This window comes from Podarcis filfolensis (genome assembly GCF_964270895.1).
Source record: "Podarcis filfolensis genome assembly, chromosome: 17".
In the NCBI taxonomy this organism is placed as follows: domain Eukaryota; kingdom Metazoa; phylum Chordata; class Lepidosauria; order Squamata; family Lacertidae; genus Podarcis; species Podarcis filfolensis.
The window spans coordinates 12,992,384-13,008,976 of NC_139621.1; the positions used below are offsets into that span (position 1 = coordinate 12,992,384).

The window sequence follows — 16,593 nt, forward strand, 5'->3', positions numbered from 1 at the left end:
CTGATTTCCTTCAGAATGGAGAGGTTTGATCTTCTTGCAGTCCATGGGACTCTCAAGAGTCTCCTCCAGCACCAGAATTCAAAAGCATCAATTTTTTGGCGATCAGCCTTCTTTATGGTCCAGTTCTCACTTCCATACATCACTACTGGGGAAACCATAGCTATAACTATACGGACCTTTGTTGGCAAGGTGATGTCTCTGCTTTTTATGATCCTTCATGGATCACTGCCTTGCCGTGGCGAAGGGGCTTGAATAGCTCAGAGAAGCTGTGAGCTATGCCGTGCAGGGCCACCCAAGATGGACAGGTCATAGTGGAGAGTTTTGACCAAACGTGATCCACCTGGAGCAGGAACCGGCAAGCCACTCCAGTATCCCTGACAAGAAAACTCCATGGACAAAGACAACCCTGTCATACAGCAACTGCTAAATATTTATTTTTAAAAAATAAATCACAAATCGTACTGAAACACCTTCTGCCTCTCCGGCTGGTTCTTACCTATATTCCCGCTCTTGGAGGATTTCCACAGGGTCCAGCCCTTGGGGCTTTTGGATGGGGCTGATGCGGTTCTGTTTCTGCTGCAGCTGGACGATGGGCGAAGGCTGGCCGGCCGCGGGTGGAGGTACCGAAGGGCCTGGCATGACAGCCGCCGGCTGGGCAGGCGCAGGCGCTGGAGAAGGTCTTCCGCTGGGGGACGGGACAGGGAGCTTCTGAGGGGTGCTGGGAACATTCATCTCTGGTCCTTGCCCTGGAAAATAAGCCAGCACCAATATTCATAAACCTGGACCAAAAGGAGCTAAACAAAATGTTATCTATCGTTTTGGATAAGGACAACACAATAGGATCAAGGACACTTCAGCAGCCAGATACACCTGCTAAAGAGAAGGAATGAAATACAGGTGTATCTTGGATCTTGAACACCTTGGCTCCCGAACGATCGAAACCCGGAAGTGATTGTTCCGGTTTTTGAACTTTCTTTTGGAAGCCGAATGTCCGACGGGACTTCCGATTGGCTGCAGGAGCTTCCTGCAGCCAATCAGAAGCTGCGCTTTGGTTTCTGAACGTTTTGGAAGTCGAACGGACTTCCGGAGTGGATTCCATTCAACTTTCAAGGTACGACTCTATGCCAAACAATGACACTTCTCCACACTCGCTTCCATGTATACCAACAGAAGCATTATTACTGTTAATAATAATAATAAAATTTTATTTATATCCCGCCCTCCCCGGCCAGGGCCGGGCTCAGGGCGACTAACACCGAATACAAATTACAATAAAACGTAATAGAAAAACAACAACAAACAAACAGTTAATTAATATACAGCTTCATTTTAGTAAAAAGGTAAAAGGACCCCTGACCATTAGGTCCAGTCGTGACAGACTCTGGGGTTGCGGCGCTCATCTCGCTTTATTGGCCGAGGGAGCTGGCATACAGCTTGACTAAGCCGCTTCTGGCAAACCAGAGCAGCGCACAGAAACGCCGTTTACCTTTCCGCTGGAGCGGTACCTATTTATCTACTTGCACTTTGACGTGCTTTCGAACTGCTAGGTTGGCAGGAGCAGGGACCGAGCAACAGGAGCTCACCCAGTCGCAGGGATTCAAACTGCTGACCTTCTGATCGGCAAGTCCTAGGCTCTGTGGTTTAACCCACAACACCACCAGGACCATAAAAGGAGGAAACATCAGATATTAACAATTGGCTGAATCTAGGTGTACCGCAATCCAATTCCTGACACATGAAATATTCCATTATAAAGCAAATTTTGCCCAGTCATGTGAGCAGATGATATGTAACCCTCTTTTCATAACCCTGAGGGATGGTTCACATGTAACAGGCCAACGCCAGCTTGGGCTGGCACACTCTCTTCTCCCCCTGGGCAGCCCCATCACATCCAAACTGGCTAACTATGATTGCAGACCAGAACTGGTAACCCGCTTTAAAGCGTTACTTCTGGTTTTGGTTTGGAGAACAAGCGCAAAGCCCAATTTTCCTATCCAGATGCAACAGCACACCGTGGTCTCCCCAACTCAGGAAATCAAAGTATGAGAGGAGAAGGAAGCCTCATACCAGATCATGGTTTGGTGATAATCTCTAAACCAGCCCTAAGACTTATTTGGCTTTTTTAAAAAATCAGGATTAATCTCTAGAGTTTGAAAGTTCTAAAATAGTTAGTGGGCTTTATTTTGCATTCATTAATTATAAAAGTACATGTTATGCGCCCACCGGGACGGGTTTGCTTTTGTGGTCCTGTGATATCCTACAAGTTAATTCCGATTAGGAGCATGGACACCAGTGCTGCAATATGCACACAGCCCTGTGTGCAGAGATGAGATAAACCAAAGCTACATCTAAACAAAAAAACTGAACGGATCAAGCAAAAAAACAGAATGCATCAATAAAGCAGTGAACTTGGCTGCATTTGGGGTAGTACAGGTGTGTCTGTTATGATAAATGAAAATGTTGGCATTTACCAGTAATTCTCAACATATAAGGTCAGGGGTAAAGACCAGAAGATGCTGCTATTTACTAATATGCCTGAGAAGCTAATTTAATGCTTCAGCTCTCCATGAAATTCCATCCCTGTTCCCATCCTTTTATCAATAAAAGATTGCCTTTCCCAGGAAATGTCAACACTAAACTCGCTGCAATTTCTCACGTTTATCAGTTACCAAACTTTCATTCTCATTTCTATCGTTCAGCAAGGAAAACATCGCGCTTTTAAAACGACTTAATGGAATTGTCCCAATAGTCCAACGTCAATAAAAACCATTACAGTCCAATAATATTTACTTTGCTGTACATTGGTACCTTGGTTCTCAAATGCCTTGGTACTCAAACAACTTGGAACTCAAACACTGCAAACCAGGAAGTAAGTGTTCCAGTTTGCAAACTTTTTTCGGAAGCCAAACGTGCTCCGTTTTGAGTGACACACTTCCTGAGTGTTACGCTGAGGTCTATCTGTTTCTGCTATTTATTTTGCGCTTTTGTTTTTGAGGCTCTTTTTTGTTTTGTTTTGTTTCCGTGGTTGTGTGGAACCCAGTTCAGCTACTGGTTGATTGGTTGATTGTGTGATTGCAGTACATTGATTATTGCTTTCATTTAATGGATCCATGGTCTCGTTAGTAAAATTCATGTTAAATTGCTGTTTTAGGGGTTGTTTTTAGAAGTCTGGAATGGATCGATCAGTTTCACATGACTTTCTATGAGAAAGCGCGCCTTGGTTTTGGAATGGACTTTCGGAACGGATTAAGCTTGAGAACCAAGGGACCACTGTATAGCAAAGGAGTTGTGTGTGTTTTTTAAGAAAAGGACTGACTAACCCAACATTATTCTTTTTCTCAACTCTCTCTCTCTGTTATGTCAATGTTCTAGATATAAAAGAGCTGCCGACATCTTTCTTTCTTTTTTACCTTCTGGCCAGGTTTTGGGGGCCATGGCAGCCGTGTGCGCTGGCATTCCTGAGGCAGCTCCTGGTCCAGCTGGGAGGGGGGCATTGGCATGTGCTGCAAAAACTGCAAAAAGATGGTTTTCCTTCCATTAGAATGGGCCACAGCAAAGCAGGTTCCAGTAGCTTTTGCACCTCCGTCAGGAGTTGCACTGAATTCCGTCACAAACCCTGACAGGCACACACAGAGAGTTCAAACCCCATCGCAGAGAGCATGTAAGCAATGCTCACGCAGTTAGATTTTGTGGGGTCAGCCTGAAGCTGGAGGAAAGAGAAAACTGAGCCCTCTTGCACACTGTAAAATGCAGGTCTGCAATAGCCACATAATGGCCAAGAGGTTCAGGTTCTACGAAAGGGAGTTATTCCAGAGTTGGAAAAGAGGTGTCCTGACGGTGCTGGGATATTGCAGCAGGACCTAGCTCTCTGTCACACATCGAAAGTGGGGAAGAAATTCAGGACAGAGCAGCAAATACAGGTACTTGATTGGCCAGGGAACTCCCCAGATGTCAATCCCATGGAGAATTTGTAGGCTATGTGCAAAAGTCGCCTCCGTGCTGTAGACTGTACGACTATGGGGAAGCTCAATCAAGCGCTGATTCAAGTGTGGTACAGGGATCCGAAAATCCACAGGGACTGTTCAAAACTAGTAGACTCCATGCCAAAACGTGTTCAAACGCTGCTTAAAAATAGCGGAGGCCATATCCGTTACTAACGTACGTGTATGTGAGTTTTGTACATGTATACGTGAGTTTTGTGCAATAAACTACTGTGCTAAATTCATTGTTGGTTTCAATTGCAGTATTTTTCGCTCTGTAAGACGCACCAGACCATAAGATGCACCTAGTTTTTGGAGGAGGAAAACAAGAAAAAAAATATTCTGAATCTCAGAAGCCAGAGCAGCAAGAGGGATCGCTGTGCAGTGAAAGCAGCAATCCCTCTTGCTGTTCTGGCTTCTGGGATAGCTGCGCAGCCTGCATTCGCTACATAAGACGCACACACATTTCCCCTTACGTTTTAGGAGGGGGAAAGTGCATCTTATAGAGCGAAAAATACGGTGATTTGCACAAGGGTGACTGTAGAGGAAGCCGATCGAGCCCGGCAGTTTTACCCGTTGGCTTGTAAAGAGTCTGTTGCTGCTGAATCCCGGGCAGAGTCCTCTTCCCCTGGACGGCAAGCTGGAGGTTTTCGGGCAGCGGCTGACCCCTGGCCAGCATCTTGTAGGCCAGAATCTGCGCCCGGAGTTGGTGCAGCTGAACTGGGCTGAAGGGCGAAGGTCCCCGGCTGGGCTGGCTCATAGCTTGCGGGTCTCCAGACATCGTGGGTCCCGGCTGGCTTGGCGGCATCTGGGGCGGGGTGGGACCCCCTCCGGACATGGGGCTGGAGACATGCTCGGGGGCCGGTCCCAAGGGCGACGGGTGGGGAGACATGTAGCCTGGAAGAAGCGAAAGAGCAATGAGCACCGTCATTTCTTGAAAAATGTAAGAAGCTTTCCTTGCGGCAGAGTGGCTCAGCTTAATTAGGAAACAAGGGGGGGGGGGAGAGAGACAATAAGCCAAAGAGTAACTTGCCACTCACAGCCACAGTATTTCCCTCTAGCATTTTGGTAAACGAGCTGGATTTATTTATTTATAGGATTCTTTAAAAAACAACAACACTTCATTAAACTTTTAAAAAACCACAAAATCAAAATTATCCGTAACAGATAAACACCAAAGAATTGTCAATATCCATTACACTTTATCACAGTCTTCTTCTAGTTCCACGGACTTCCCGCCAACTCCATCTAGCTTTAAATGTGTATTTATCTAGCTCACTGTTTGTGTCTGTTTAAAATAATTGCTTAGCCAAGATATTGTACTTTCTTAAACCTGTTCGGTGTATAACAGAAGCTATTCAAAGGCTGCCACAGATTTTATAGTGTTGCAATCTTTTATGTAACTTTTAAATAAACCCCGTTTATTGAAAAATACTTGATCTGCGTGGTCTCTTATTCTTCCTGATAGCTTAGCCAGTTCTGCGTACGCCATTAGTTTTTGTTGCCACTCCAATTTTGAGGGTATTTTTTTCTCCTTTCCAATTTGAGGCTATTAAAATTCTCGCAGCCACTGTCGCACAGAGGAATAATTCCCTTATACTTTTTGGGATATTGGAACCCAGTAGCCCAAGAAGGAAGGCCTCTGGGTTTTTTGTAAACACGATCTTATGCATTTTTTTTAAGTTCCATAGATATTTCATCTATTTATAGGATTCATAGCCCACCTTTCAATGAATGTATTTTGCCAAGTCAGCTTTCCCAAAAAGCATATAAAATAAAAGCCATTGGGTATTCCCATTTTAAGAGCCTGTAAGACATTTATGATATACTAACTAAATCAGCTGCACTTGCATCGTTGAGCAAACTTATGATTATGGTGTGCAAACCAATTAGGACAGAGTTTCCACTTTCCCACAGCTCTGTGGGTTCACAGGACATGCACACAGTACAAAGAAGGTTATTGGTTTCCAACAGATTCAAGTCACAGATACCAACATAAAACAAAACAATTAAGATGTAATATGCAGAGCGTTTTAGTCTCATCAACCTCAAGGTCCTAGGTTTTAAACCCCAGGAGTCTCTGAGTCTCCTATGCTTGCTTCCATATTCTTAAAGTACAGTGGTACCTTGGTTCTCAAATGCCTTGGTTCCCAAAGGCCAAAAACCCAGAAGTAAGTTTTTTTAATTCAAAATCCTTTATTAGGCATAGCAGTAAGTAAGTGTTTCGGTTTTCAAATGTTTTTCGGAAGCCAAATGTCCGATGTGGCTGTCAGCAATTGTTTCCGGGGCGCCTGCACCAATCAGAAGCTGCGCCTTGGTTTTCGAACATTTCAGAAGTCAAACGGACTTCCGGAACGGATTAAGTTCGAGGTCCACTGTATTTGGCGCTTTTGGTTTTGCTATCTTTTTTTATTTTTTATTTTTTTAGGCTTTTTTGGTTCATTTGTTTTTATGACTGTGAGGAACCCAGTTCAGCTGACTGACTGTGTGACTGCAGAAATGGATAAAAGCCCCCCATCCAAACAATGACTATCATCAGAGTAAGTAAGAAAATAAAATAATTAATTTTAATTCTCGTCATCTACAATACTGTCTTATTTATTTTATAGAACAGTACCTTGATTATTGCTTTCATTTTATGGATCAATGGTCTCGTTAGAGAGTAAAATTCATGTTGAATTGCTGTTTTGGGGTTGTTTTCAGAAGTCTGGAACGGATTAATCCATTCTGCATGACTTCCTATGGGAAGGCGTGCCTTGGTTTTGGAACGCTTTGGTTTTGGAACAGACTTCCGGAACGGGGCTGTTGTCTAGACATGCTCAAACGCATGTCCCATGCTCAGTTCAGAGAAACAAGGTGCACTCAGAATCAAAGGAAACAGGCAAAAACACTCAAACATAGTGCAGTATAGGGTCTGGCAGAGGTGCGGTTTGGGGAGTGTCTTGGGGGCCAGACAAAAAAGATTGGATGGCCACATTTAGCCCCTGCCCCAAATGTAAGGGGATGTTTAAAGGTAAAGGGACCGCTGACCATTAGGTCCAGTCGTGGCTGACTCTGGGGTTGCGGCGCTCATCTCGCTTTATTGGCCGAGGGAGCCGGTGTACAGCTTCCGGGTCATGTGGCCAGCATGACTAAGCCACTTCTGGCGAACCAGAGCAGCGCACGGAAACGTCGTTTACCTATCCGCCGGAGCGGTACCTATTTATCTACTTGCACTTTGACGTGCTTTCGAACTGCTAGGTTGGCAGGAGCAGGGACCGAGCAACGGGAGCTCACCCTGTCGCGGGGATTCGAACCGCTGACCTTCTGATCGGCAAATCCTAGGCTCTGTGGTTTAACCAACAGCGCCACCCACGTCCCGTAAGGGGATGTTTAGATGTCCCCAAATTTACTGGGCTAGCTTTGCTATCTATGTATCTATTGCTCCAAACTGTTCTCCGCTTTCACAATACTATTCCAGACCCTATGTAAAGTAACAGGAGCCCCCACCCAGGACACAATCTGGAGGAAAGCTTTTGCAACGTAAGCATGCAACGATATGTCAGGCCAGAACAAGGTTTTACGCTGTAACTGTCTCGAAGCGTGAACACATGTTGTTTGCTCAGGCGGCTGGGTGCTGGGCCTGGCGCTCAAATGAATGCAACTCCTTCTAAAGCCCTCCACATTTTCCTTTTTAATAGGAACAGAACAAAAAGCAGGCAGCCCAGCATCAATAGGAGGATATATAAATATCCCTCTGATTGCAACGTTCGTGTTTTCAAAAGGGGACACGGGGAAGCAGCCTGCAGAGTTTGGCGGCATAATAGCGTTCTGAAATAAGTAACTCCCTTTCTGTTCAGCTGAGCTTCTGGAATGCCAGGCAACTGTTTAAACTGCAGAGTGTTTGCAAGCCTTATCTAAATACCGAAACCATCCCAAGCGCTCGGTTTCAACCATGAATTCCTCTGGGAAGGGACCCCCGAACGATGTGCTTCTGCCGCTGCTCATTTTTTTTCAGAAACTGCCAGAGATTAACCGTATTTTATGCTTACCTTCTGTTCTCAGGGCTTAGCTGCACAGCATATGCTGCGACGAGAACGTTTGACCTTTCCAAGGCCTGGCTTGCCCTCCGTAAGCAGCAGGGAAAAAAACGGCTAGATGTTCTGGCCAAGGGAATGCAAGGAGAAGCCCCCAAGTAGGCAGGCGGCGGGGGTGGCAAAGGAAAGGGAGATGCAAATCGTGATGGGGAGGATATATCCCGCACACAAGGTGTGCGCAATGTTAAACCCTAGGCAGGTTGCACCATTTTCACATCATGTATTTGGTCCGGCGGGACGCGGGTGGCGCTATGGGTTAAACCACAGAGCATAGGACTTGCCGATCAGAAGGTCAGCGGTTCAAATCCCCGAGACGGGGTGAGCTCCCTGTTCCTGCCAACCTAGCAGTTCGAAAGCACGTCAAAGTGCAAGTAGATAAATAGGTACCGCTCCAGCGGGAAGGTAAACGGCGTTTCCTCCGCTGCTCTGGTTTGCCAGAAGCGGCTTAGTCATGCTGGCCACATGACCCGGAAGCTGTCTGCGGACAAACGCCGGCTCCCTCGGCCTATAGAGCGAGATGAGTGCGCAACCCCAGAGTCGGTCACGACTGGACCTAATGGTCAGGGGTCCCTTTACCTTTTAATTTGGTCGGGCAAACCTCTGCCTGCCCCGAAAACTGCTTTCTGAAGGGACGCAAATTAAAACTGCAGCAGGCTCTCTGTGGTTCCCTCCCCACCACACCTCTGCTTCCTCAGCAAGAACATCACAAAGCAAGCATCCACCCACATAGTTCTGTTGCCTTCGCTCTGGTGACCTCAAGGTTAGATTGCTGCAATGCGTTATACATAGGGCTGCCTCTGAAGACGGTTCGGAAACTTCAGCTGGTGCAGAATTCAGCAGCCAGGTCGCAAGACGGTCTGAGCTTATTGCACCGATTGCGGTCCGACTGCACCGGCTACGAATTAGTTTCCGGGCCCAATTCAAAGTGCTGGTTTTGACCTCTGAAGCCTTAAATGGCTCAGGACTGCAATACCTTAAGGACTGCCTCTTTCCATATGAACCTATCCGGACCCTGAAATCATCTTGAGGCCTCCTTCGTGTGCCCCTTTCTCGAGAGGTGCAGAGGGTGGCAACACAAAAGCGGGGCCTTCTCTGTGGTGGCTCCCTGCCTTTGGAATGCTCTCCCCAGGGAAGTTCGCCTGGCGCCTTCATTCTACACCTTTAGACGCCAGGCAAAAACGTTCCTTTTTAACCAGGCTTTGGGCTGATTGACATCCAATGCCCTTTTAAAATGTGGCTCTTTTGGAGGGGGCTATCAGGTTGTTATTTTTATTAGGTATTTTGTGGTTTTATATCTTGATTTTATTCTGTGAACTGCCCTGAGACCCCCGGGTATAGGGCAGTATATAAATTCTAATAATAATAATAATAATAATAATAATAATAATAATAATAATAGTTCCTTTCCAATGAACTCTGAATAAATGCAAGCAAACTCCAATTTTACAGACTCATCCAACCAAAAATCCCTACATCGCGGTGGGGCTGGACTAGATGACCGCTGTGGTCCCTTTCCAGCTCTACAAGCCTCCGATTCTATGAGGTAAGCAATAATTTAATCGACGTAATGGAGAGTTCCTTCCTAGGAAGCCATTGCCGGAGGGCTAGAAATGCTGGCAGCCAAAGCATGGGTCCGGATAGGTCATCAGTCTGATAATGTATAGAAAGCTGCCTTTTCCAGTCCAGATCACAGGCCCACCTACAGCTGAGTATTGTCTGCACTGGCTGGCAGCAGCTGGCCAGGACTTGAGAAGGGTCTTTCCCAACCCTAGCCAGATATGCTGGGATTTGAACCTGCGACCTTCTGCAGGCAAGCCATGCTTTCTGTCTGCTTTCTCTGCATGCAAACATGGGGCTCTGCCTTCGTTCTCTAGCCTGGGCATTTGCCCTTCTGGGATCTTATCCAAACACAAAACAAAGGCGGAAGGTATAGGAGCCCCTGTCAGGCTTTACCATGGCAGGACAGGCATGGGGGGAAATTATTTGACTATGTTTTGGCTGGAACAGCTGAGGCTGCAACTAAAGGAGGCGTCGCGATTCCAGAAAAATCACAAGGAAAAGTGCTACCAGGTCCTCTTGTGGCAATTGGGACAGGCTCCAAAGGCAAAGATGGGACGCAGGTGGCGCTGTGGGTTAAACCACAGAGCATAGGACTTGCTGATCAGAAGGTCGGTGGTTCGAATCCCCGCAACGGGGTGAGCTCCTGTGGTTCGGTCCCTGCTCCTGCCAACCTAGCAGTTCGAAAGCACGTCAAAGTGCAAGTAGATAAATAGGTACCGCTCCGGCGGGAAGGTAAACAGCGTTTCCGTGTGCTGCTCTGGTTTGCCAGAAGCGGCTTAGTCATGCTGGCCACATGACCCGGAAGCTGTACGCCGGCTCCCTCGGCCAATAAAGCGAGATGAGCGCCGCAACCCCAGAGTCGGCCACTACTGGACCTAATGGCCAGGGGTCCCTTTACCCTTTACCAAAGGCAAAGAGGGAGAGACTTGGCCGGTTAGCGAGAAAATTTTAGAGAAGCTTCTGCTACCAGAGGATGGCAGAGCCAGAGTTGGACTGGGTGACAAGGGCGATTTCATATTTAGAGATGGGGATAACCTTGGGAAAACAGATGGATGGGACAGTTCATCTCACCGCATTAAGTTTCCATTCCACAAACAGTGCTCACGTGCTTTTGTTCCACCGTGTGAATAATTTCTTGATTTTCTAATAAATACAGATCCTCCAAAACACAAAAACATACCCAATGAAAGCAAAAAATACAGTGGTACCTCTGGTTGCGGATGGGATCCGTTCCGGAGCTCCAGCCAGATCCCAAGATTTCCGCAATCCGAGGTGCCTGTTCTGCGCACACACGCGGCGCGGTAGAGCACTTCTCCGCACGCGGCAAAAACCCAGAAATACACTTCCATGTTCCGAAGTTTACGTAATTGGAGTTACTAACTTACCCTTAAACTTGCTTTCCTTGCAATTCTTTTTGAGCCTAAACTTTTAGGAAGGAGTACCTCTCCAGGGGAAAGTTTATTCAGCTCTTTATTACAGCTTCAAAAGCCTTTTATAAATAAATAAAGGCAGAAAGACAAGCACCACCAAAATAACCAGCAAGAATCTGACAACCAAGGGCACAAGGCACCCTGTCCAAATTAGCGAGCAGCTTCACAGATCTTAAGAGCGACCTCAAATATATCGCCAGCCCCCTGGAAAACCCACCTTGGCTGTGCTGATCCCTTGGGCTCTGGGGCGGCCCCATGCCAGGGTGAGGAGGCCTCATGTTTGCGGTCTTCATGGCACTGTTGTGCAGGTCTTCCACCATTCCTTTCTCATGCAAACCATCAATGGGCTGTAAACAGAGGAAAAACATGCATACGTTTCTGGACTGCTCCATCATTTCAGAAAAATGGGTCTCTAGACATGTACACACACAAAATAGCATTAAAATCAGGTCAGCTGGGGTTGCCATATGTCCGGATTTTCCCAGACATACCTGGAACAGAGGTGGGCAGCAGAGTCCAGGTGGAAATTGGGGAAATCCGGACGTATGGCAGCCCATGTCAGCAGTGCAGTTTTCCCATAAAAATAGCTCAAAAGAGGCATTTTTGAAGCGCTTTTTTGAAATTTTGCCCCCAAAGCTCAACAACTTTTCTGTCCATGCTTTTCACTGTTTGAAATATTGCAACCCTAGGTCAACATCTAAAACACAATGCTAAAAAGACCAAGAAAACTGAAGACTCAAGGAGCATCAAATGAACACGGTGAGAGTTTTACGCGATACGGCACCCATCTTTTCTGAAATTGTCCCTTTAAGAGTCAAGCGTGTTTGACTTTTCTCATTCCGAGCCTAACTTAGAGCAGCTTCAAAAGCCATTCACTGAACCCCAAGACTTCTTGAGAGCCCTGTCGTGGTGCGTTGGGCCAAAAGTGCTGCTGCGATAATCTCCTGCTCTTTGGCAGCAGCCAAGCAAATGGCAGGGACCACAAAGACCACTCCGGAGGCCCGTTCACAACATGAAAAGAACGCAACCCGCAGCGGCGTGTCTGCGCATGCGCGGGTTGCGATTCGCTGCTTCTACGCATCACATCATTTTGCACTTCTGCGCATGCACGAGCAGTGAAACCCGGAAGTAACCCTTTCTGGTACTTTCGGGTTGCCGCAGGACGTAACCTGAAAGAACGTAACATGAAGCGGACGTAACATGAGGTATGACTGTAGTTGTTTATTTCCTTGACATCTGATGGGAGGGTGTTCCACAGGGAGGGTGCCACCACCGAGAAGGCCCTCTGCTCTCCATAACCCGGAAACAGACGCAAGGAGCTCAGAAGAGGAGGATATGTGTTGTCTGGGGCACTCTGAGCAGCAACTGCCGCCCCAGAACATCCCCAAGACCATTTGAATGTGAATATTCAATGGTAGGAACCAGCCCTTCCTATGGGGCAGGAGGAAGGAGAAGCAGAAAAACCTCACGGAGCCCTTGCAGCGCCCAAGACCAGCAAAAAACTGAATTCGTGAAGCAAGAAAGAGATCCAGACTCAGCCAAGGGAGGAAGAGAGAGAGAAAGGGAGGAGGCATCTGAGCAATGAGAATGAAACTCATGGAAGGCAACTGGATTCATCCAGAGGAGAAAGAGATCGCCATGCGGGGACATGATGAGATCCACACAGAAGGGAGGGAGGGGAGCGGGGAAAACAGAGCAAAGTCCATGCAAAGGAAACCTGAAAATTGCAAGCCTGGAGGTTTTTTTTTATTAAAAAAAAAGCAAAAACATCAGCGCAGGAGGAAAGAGAAGATTTACTTCCCTTGCCAGCTGCAAATGCAGAGCACTGGGGAGCCATTATTTAAAGGGAAAGGAGCAGTCAGCAGCTGCTTTCCGGAGAAAAAGGGGCAGCGCACAGACTTGCGCATGTGTGCGCACGCACGCACACTCCCCGTCCCCTTGCACACACACACAAACACACAGCTGCCGCGCTCCCATCTCTTGCTGTCCCCCCAGCCAAGGCCATGTCCAGGCCTCCAAGTGCTGAGAGCGATGGAGAGAAAGCGAGAGAAGCTGGGAGGAAAATCAGAACTCTGCTACAAAGGAAAGAATAAATGATTCCAGATTTGGGGAGGTGGGAAGAGCTGCGAGACAACGCAACAGGTTTTTGCACGGCCAGAAGTTTCCCTTTATACCCAACGGCATTTTCGAACTAATCTGCTGGAGAGGAGGAACTGCAGTTCTTCCTTTCTCTCGAAGGCACACCGCTCCCGATAAAACAACAACAGCCGCTGCTATCCCTAATAGCACATAATTAAAACTACAGCGCTAGAAATTCTCAGTTTTGGGAAGGGCAGTTTGTTAGTGTTGAAAAAGGACTAGAGCTATCCTGAAAATGATGCCCTTGGCACAAGCAGCCTTTCTTACGATGGAGATGTTTGCCAAGGCGGATCGAGGTGTTTCAAAGTCACGGGACCGTGGAAAAGCAGTTGGAGACGCACCGAAAATGGCCTTTTTGCCGTGGGCAGAAGATGCTTAAGAGCAGGTGGGCTGAGGTCCAAGAAGGGAGTTTCCTCCCTATGGCATTTATGGGTCCAGAATGTTCCATGGCAGTTGGCAGATCCGTTAAGAATGGGGGAAAAGGAAGCAGGTGAGGAAGGAAGATGAAGGCGGGGCAAGATGTTCCGAGGGCACAACTTAAGGCAGATTTGTCGCCAACCAACCAGGTGTCATCATTATTATATCAGTATTTGCATTATTTCAATCAATTTATATACCACCCTTTATCAAAAGCTCCCAGGGCGGTGTACTACGTTAAAAACACATTACAGAACATCAATGATAAAAACATAGTCAAAAGCATACTGACAGACAGACAAATCATTAATAATAATAGTCATTTCCCCCACACTTTTACAGGCCACAGATTATTTAATGGATGAAAAGTAAAGGGAAATGTTTTTGCCTGGCGCCTAAGGGCATGTAATGATGGCGCCAGGCAAACCTCTCTGGTTGGAGTGTTTCAAAACTAGGGAGCCACCACAGAAAAGGCCCCGCCCTCTTGTTGCCACCCTCCAAACCTCTCTGGGAGTGGGGGACATAGACAAATGGAGGGTCTGGGTCAGTTCACATGGGGAGAGGCGATCCTTGAGGTATTGAGGTCCTGAGCCGTGTAGGGCTTTAAAGTTCTCAAAACCCCAACCTGAAGCTGTAAGTTAACTGATCTCTACGTGGCTTTTGGTGCAATGTGATCTTTCCCCTTCAGGAGGTGATACTGCAGCCCAATTATTCTTGGGGAACTTTTTGTTCCTGGGGCTGTGCCAAATTCACAAGAAACGGGGGGATACAAATCAGAGTAGGAACTTGAAAATATACAAGTCCCATTAAACAGTTTGTATCACACGCACTCCAAATAACAACCCCTATACCAAAAGGAGGTTAGTTCAGAAACAAAACTTGCAACGAGCCACTTCTAAGGTATAAATCCTTTACTTTTGGATCATGGTCATAAAGAAAGAAAAAACCACTAACCTCCCAGCATTCATGAGCCCGAAGGCAAATAAACTCTTGTCTGCATGAGAGTAAAGCTGCCCAGGAGCTCTGCACAGGCGTGTTTACACAGAAGTAAAAGTAAAGGTAAAGGGACCCCTGAACATTAGGTCCAGTTGTGGCCAACTCTGGGGTTGCGGTGCTCATCTCGCTTTATTGGCCAAGGGAGCCGGCATACAGTTTCTGCGTCATGTGGCCAGCAGGACTAAGCCGCTTCTGGCGAACCAGAGCAGCGCATGGAAATACCGTTTACCTTCCCACCAGAGCGGTACCTATTTATCTATTTGCACTTTGATGTGCTTTTGAACTGCTAGGTTGGCAGGAGCAGGGACCGAGCAACAGGAGCTCACCCCGTCACGGGGATTCGAACCGCCGACCTTCTGATCGGCAAGTCCTAGGCTCTGTGGTTTAATCCACAGCGCCACATTGTCAAAGGCTTTCTCTGCATCAATAAACATTAACATTGCTTTACAACTCTTTCTTGCTTCTAACTTTTCCAAAATATCCACAACATTTCTAATGTTGTCTTTCATATGTCTTCCAGGCAGAAATCCTGCCTGTTCTTTATGAATATACTCAGATAAAACCTTCTTTAGCCTGTTGGCCAGTGTATTTGCAAAAATTTTGTAATCCACACTGAGTAGAAAGATTGGTCTGTAGTTTTTAACATTGGATCTATCTTGACCCTATTTAGGAATCAGAGTAATATAAGCTTGCTTCCAGGTTTCAGGTGCTTCGCGCCCTTGCAAAATCGAGTTAGATATTTCTACCAGAGGTTGGGTGAGCCAGTCTTACAACGTCTTATAATATTTCGCTGATAGACCATCAGGTCCTGGTATCTTGGGGCTTTAGCACTTTTAATAGCTGTGCGAAAAAGGGGATTTCAGCCACCAATGTTTGCTATGCAAGCGACCCTACTGACATCAGACGTGCACAACAACTGCCGCCCGTATTTTGTTAGCTAAAAACTGGAAAACCCAAGAATTACCAACGATAGAAGAATGGCAGATGAAGATGATGGATTTTTCAGAGCTAGCCGACCTAACCGGAAGAGTCCGCGACCAGAAGGAGGAGGTGTATCAGGAAGAGTGGATTAAATTTAATGATTATCTAGCTAAATTTGTTAAGTCAAATTAACTGAAAACAGCTTGCAGATATTTAATTGGCCTAGGACTTTATTTATGTTAAGTGATGAATTAATATGTTTAATTCCATAAGGTGAAGATTTAGGGATGTTAATGTCTAAGTTAAATTTTATAAGAATTGGGATTTGGTAAACCGTTAAAAGGACATGCAATGAAATTCAACCAAGGGGAAGCGAGGAAGTCACTTAACAAAGTTGAGAAGTGTAATTTTCAATAAGGCTATGATTTATGTTTGCTTGTCTTATGTGTTTGTTTATAACATTGTGAAAACTAATAAAAAATTTTGAAGAAGAAAAGAAGACGTGCACAACATGGGAAAAAACTGAAAATGCTTACTTTGTGCATGGAGTGCATTCCTTCTGGCGGGTAATCGTTTGGCCCCATAGCGGGCATGGGATGCGGAACGCTTGGAGGTCCAGGACTCGGCCCCATCATGCTGTGCACCGAACTGGGCGAGGGACCTGGTCCTGGGCTGGGACCCAGTATGGGTCCGGGAGAGAGCCCTGGCCCCGGGGAAGGTCCGGGATGAGGCATGGCGCCGGGATCTGTCGGAGTAGCCATCTGCTCTCTGCCTCGCTTTCAGTCCACGGTCCGGCTGCAGGGAGAGAAACACAATGTGAAGGTCAGTTGTCCACAGCCAAGTAACGATGCAAAGCATAAATTAGAACAGAGCATATGGAAATAATTGCAGTTCTTGCCTCACTTCCTAAAGGGCCGTGAAAATATAATAATAATAATAGGGTTTCCAGCCAGAAACTTTTAAACAAACCGGACTTGTTAAGATAAAAATCGCACGTTTTCTTTTAAATTGGGAGTTTTGCACAGAAGGACAGTTTAAGGATAGATTATATAAATTGATATAAATGATAAAAGA

The 16,593-nt window shown here is 46.5% G+C and overlaps 1 protein-coding gene across 14 annotated transcripts in view; it reads right to left on the bottom strand.

Annotated features, from left to right (window-relative positions):
* Positions 1-16,593, bottom strand: part of SMARCA2 (SWI/SNF related BAF chromatin remodeling complex subunit ATPase 2) — a 128,982-nt gene that overhangs the window by 101,146 nt on the left and 11,243 nt on the right. For 7 of the 14 annotated variants that reach the window (XR_014542965.1, XM_083592785.1, XM_083592787.1 and 4 more), the window contains exons 2-6: positions 16,056-16,314; positions 11,264-11,393; positions 4,554-4,877; positions 3,411-3,512; positions 497-746 (exon numbers count right to left, since the gene is read on the bottom strand). Coding sequence is in view for 13 of the 14 variants with exons in the window: in XM_083592785.1 (XP_083448911.1) it covers positions 497-746; positions 3,411-3,512; positions 4,554-4,877; positions 11,264-11,393; positions 16,056-16,280 (1,031 nt within the window). In the remaining variant the exon portion in view is untranslated. Of the gene's footprint in view, positions 1-496; positions 747-3,410; positions 3,513-4,553; positions 4,878-11,263; positions 11,394-13,452; positions 13,645-16,055; positions 16,315-16,593 lie in introns of those variants that run through there. The other 7 variants (XM_083592790.1, XM_083592792.1, XM_083592791.1 and 4 more) reach the window with 4 other exon arrangements.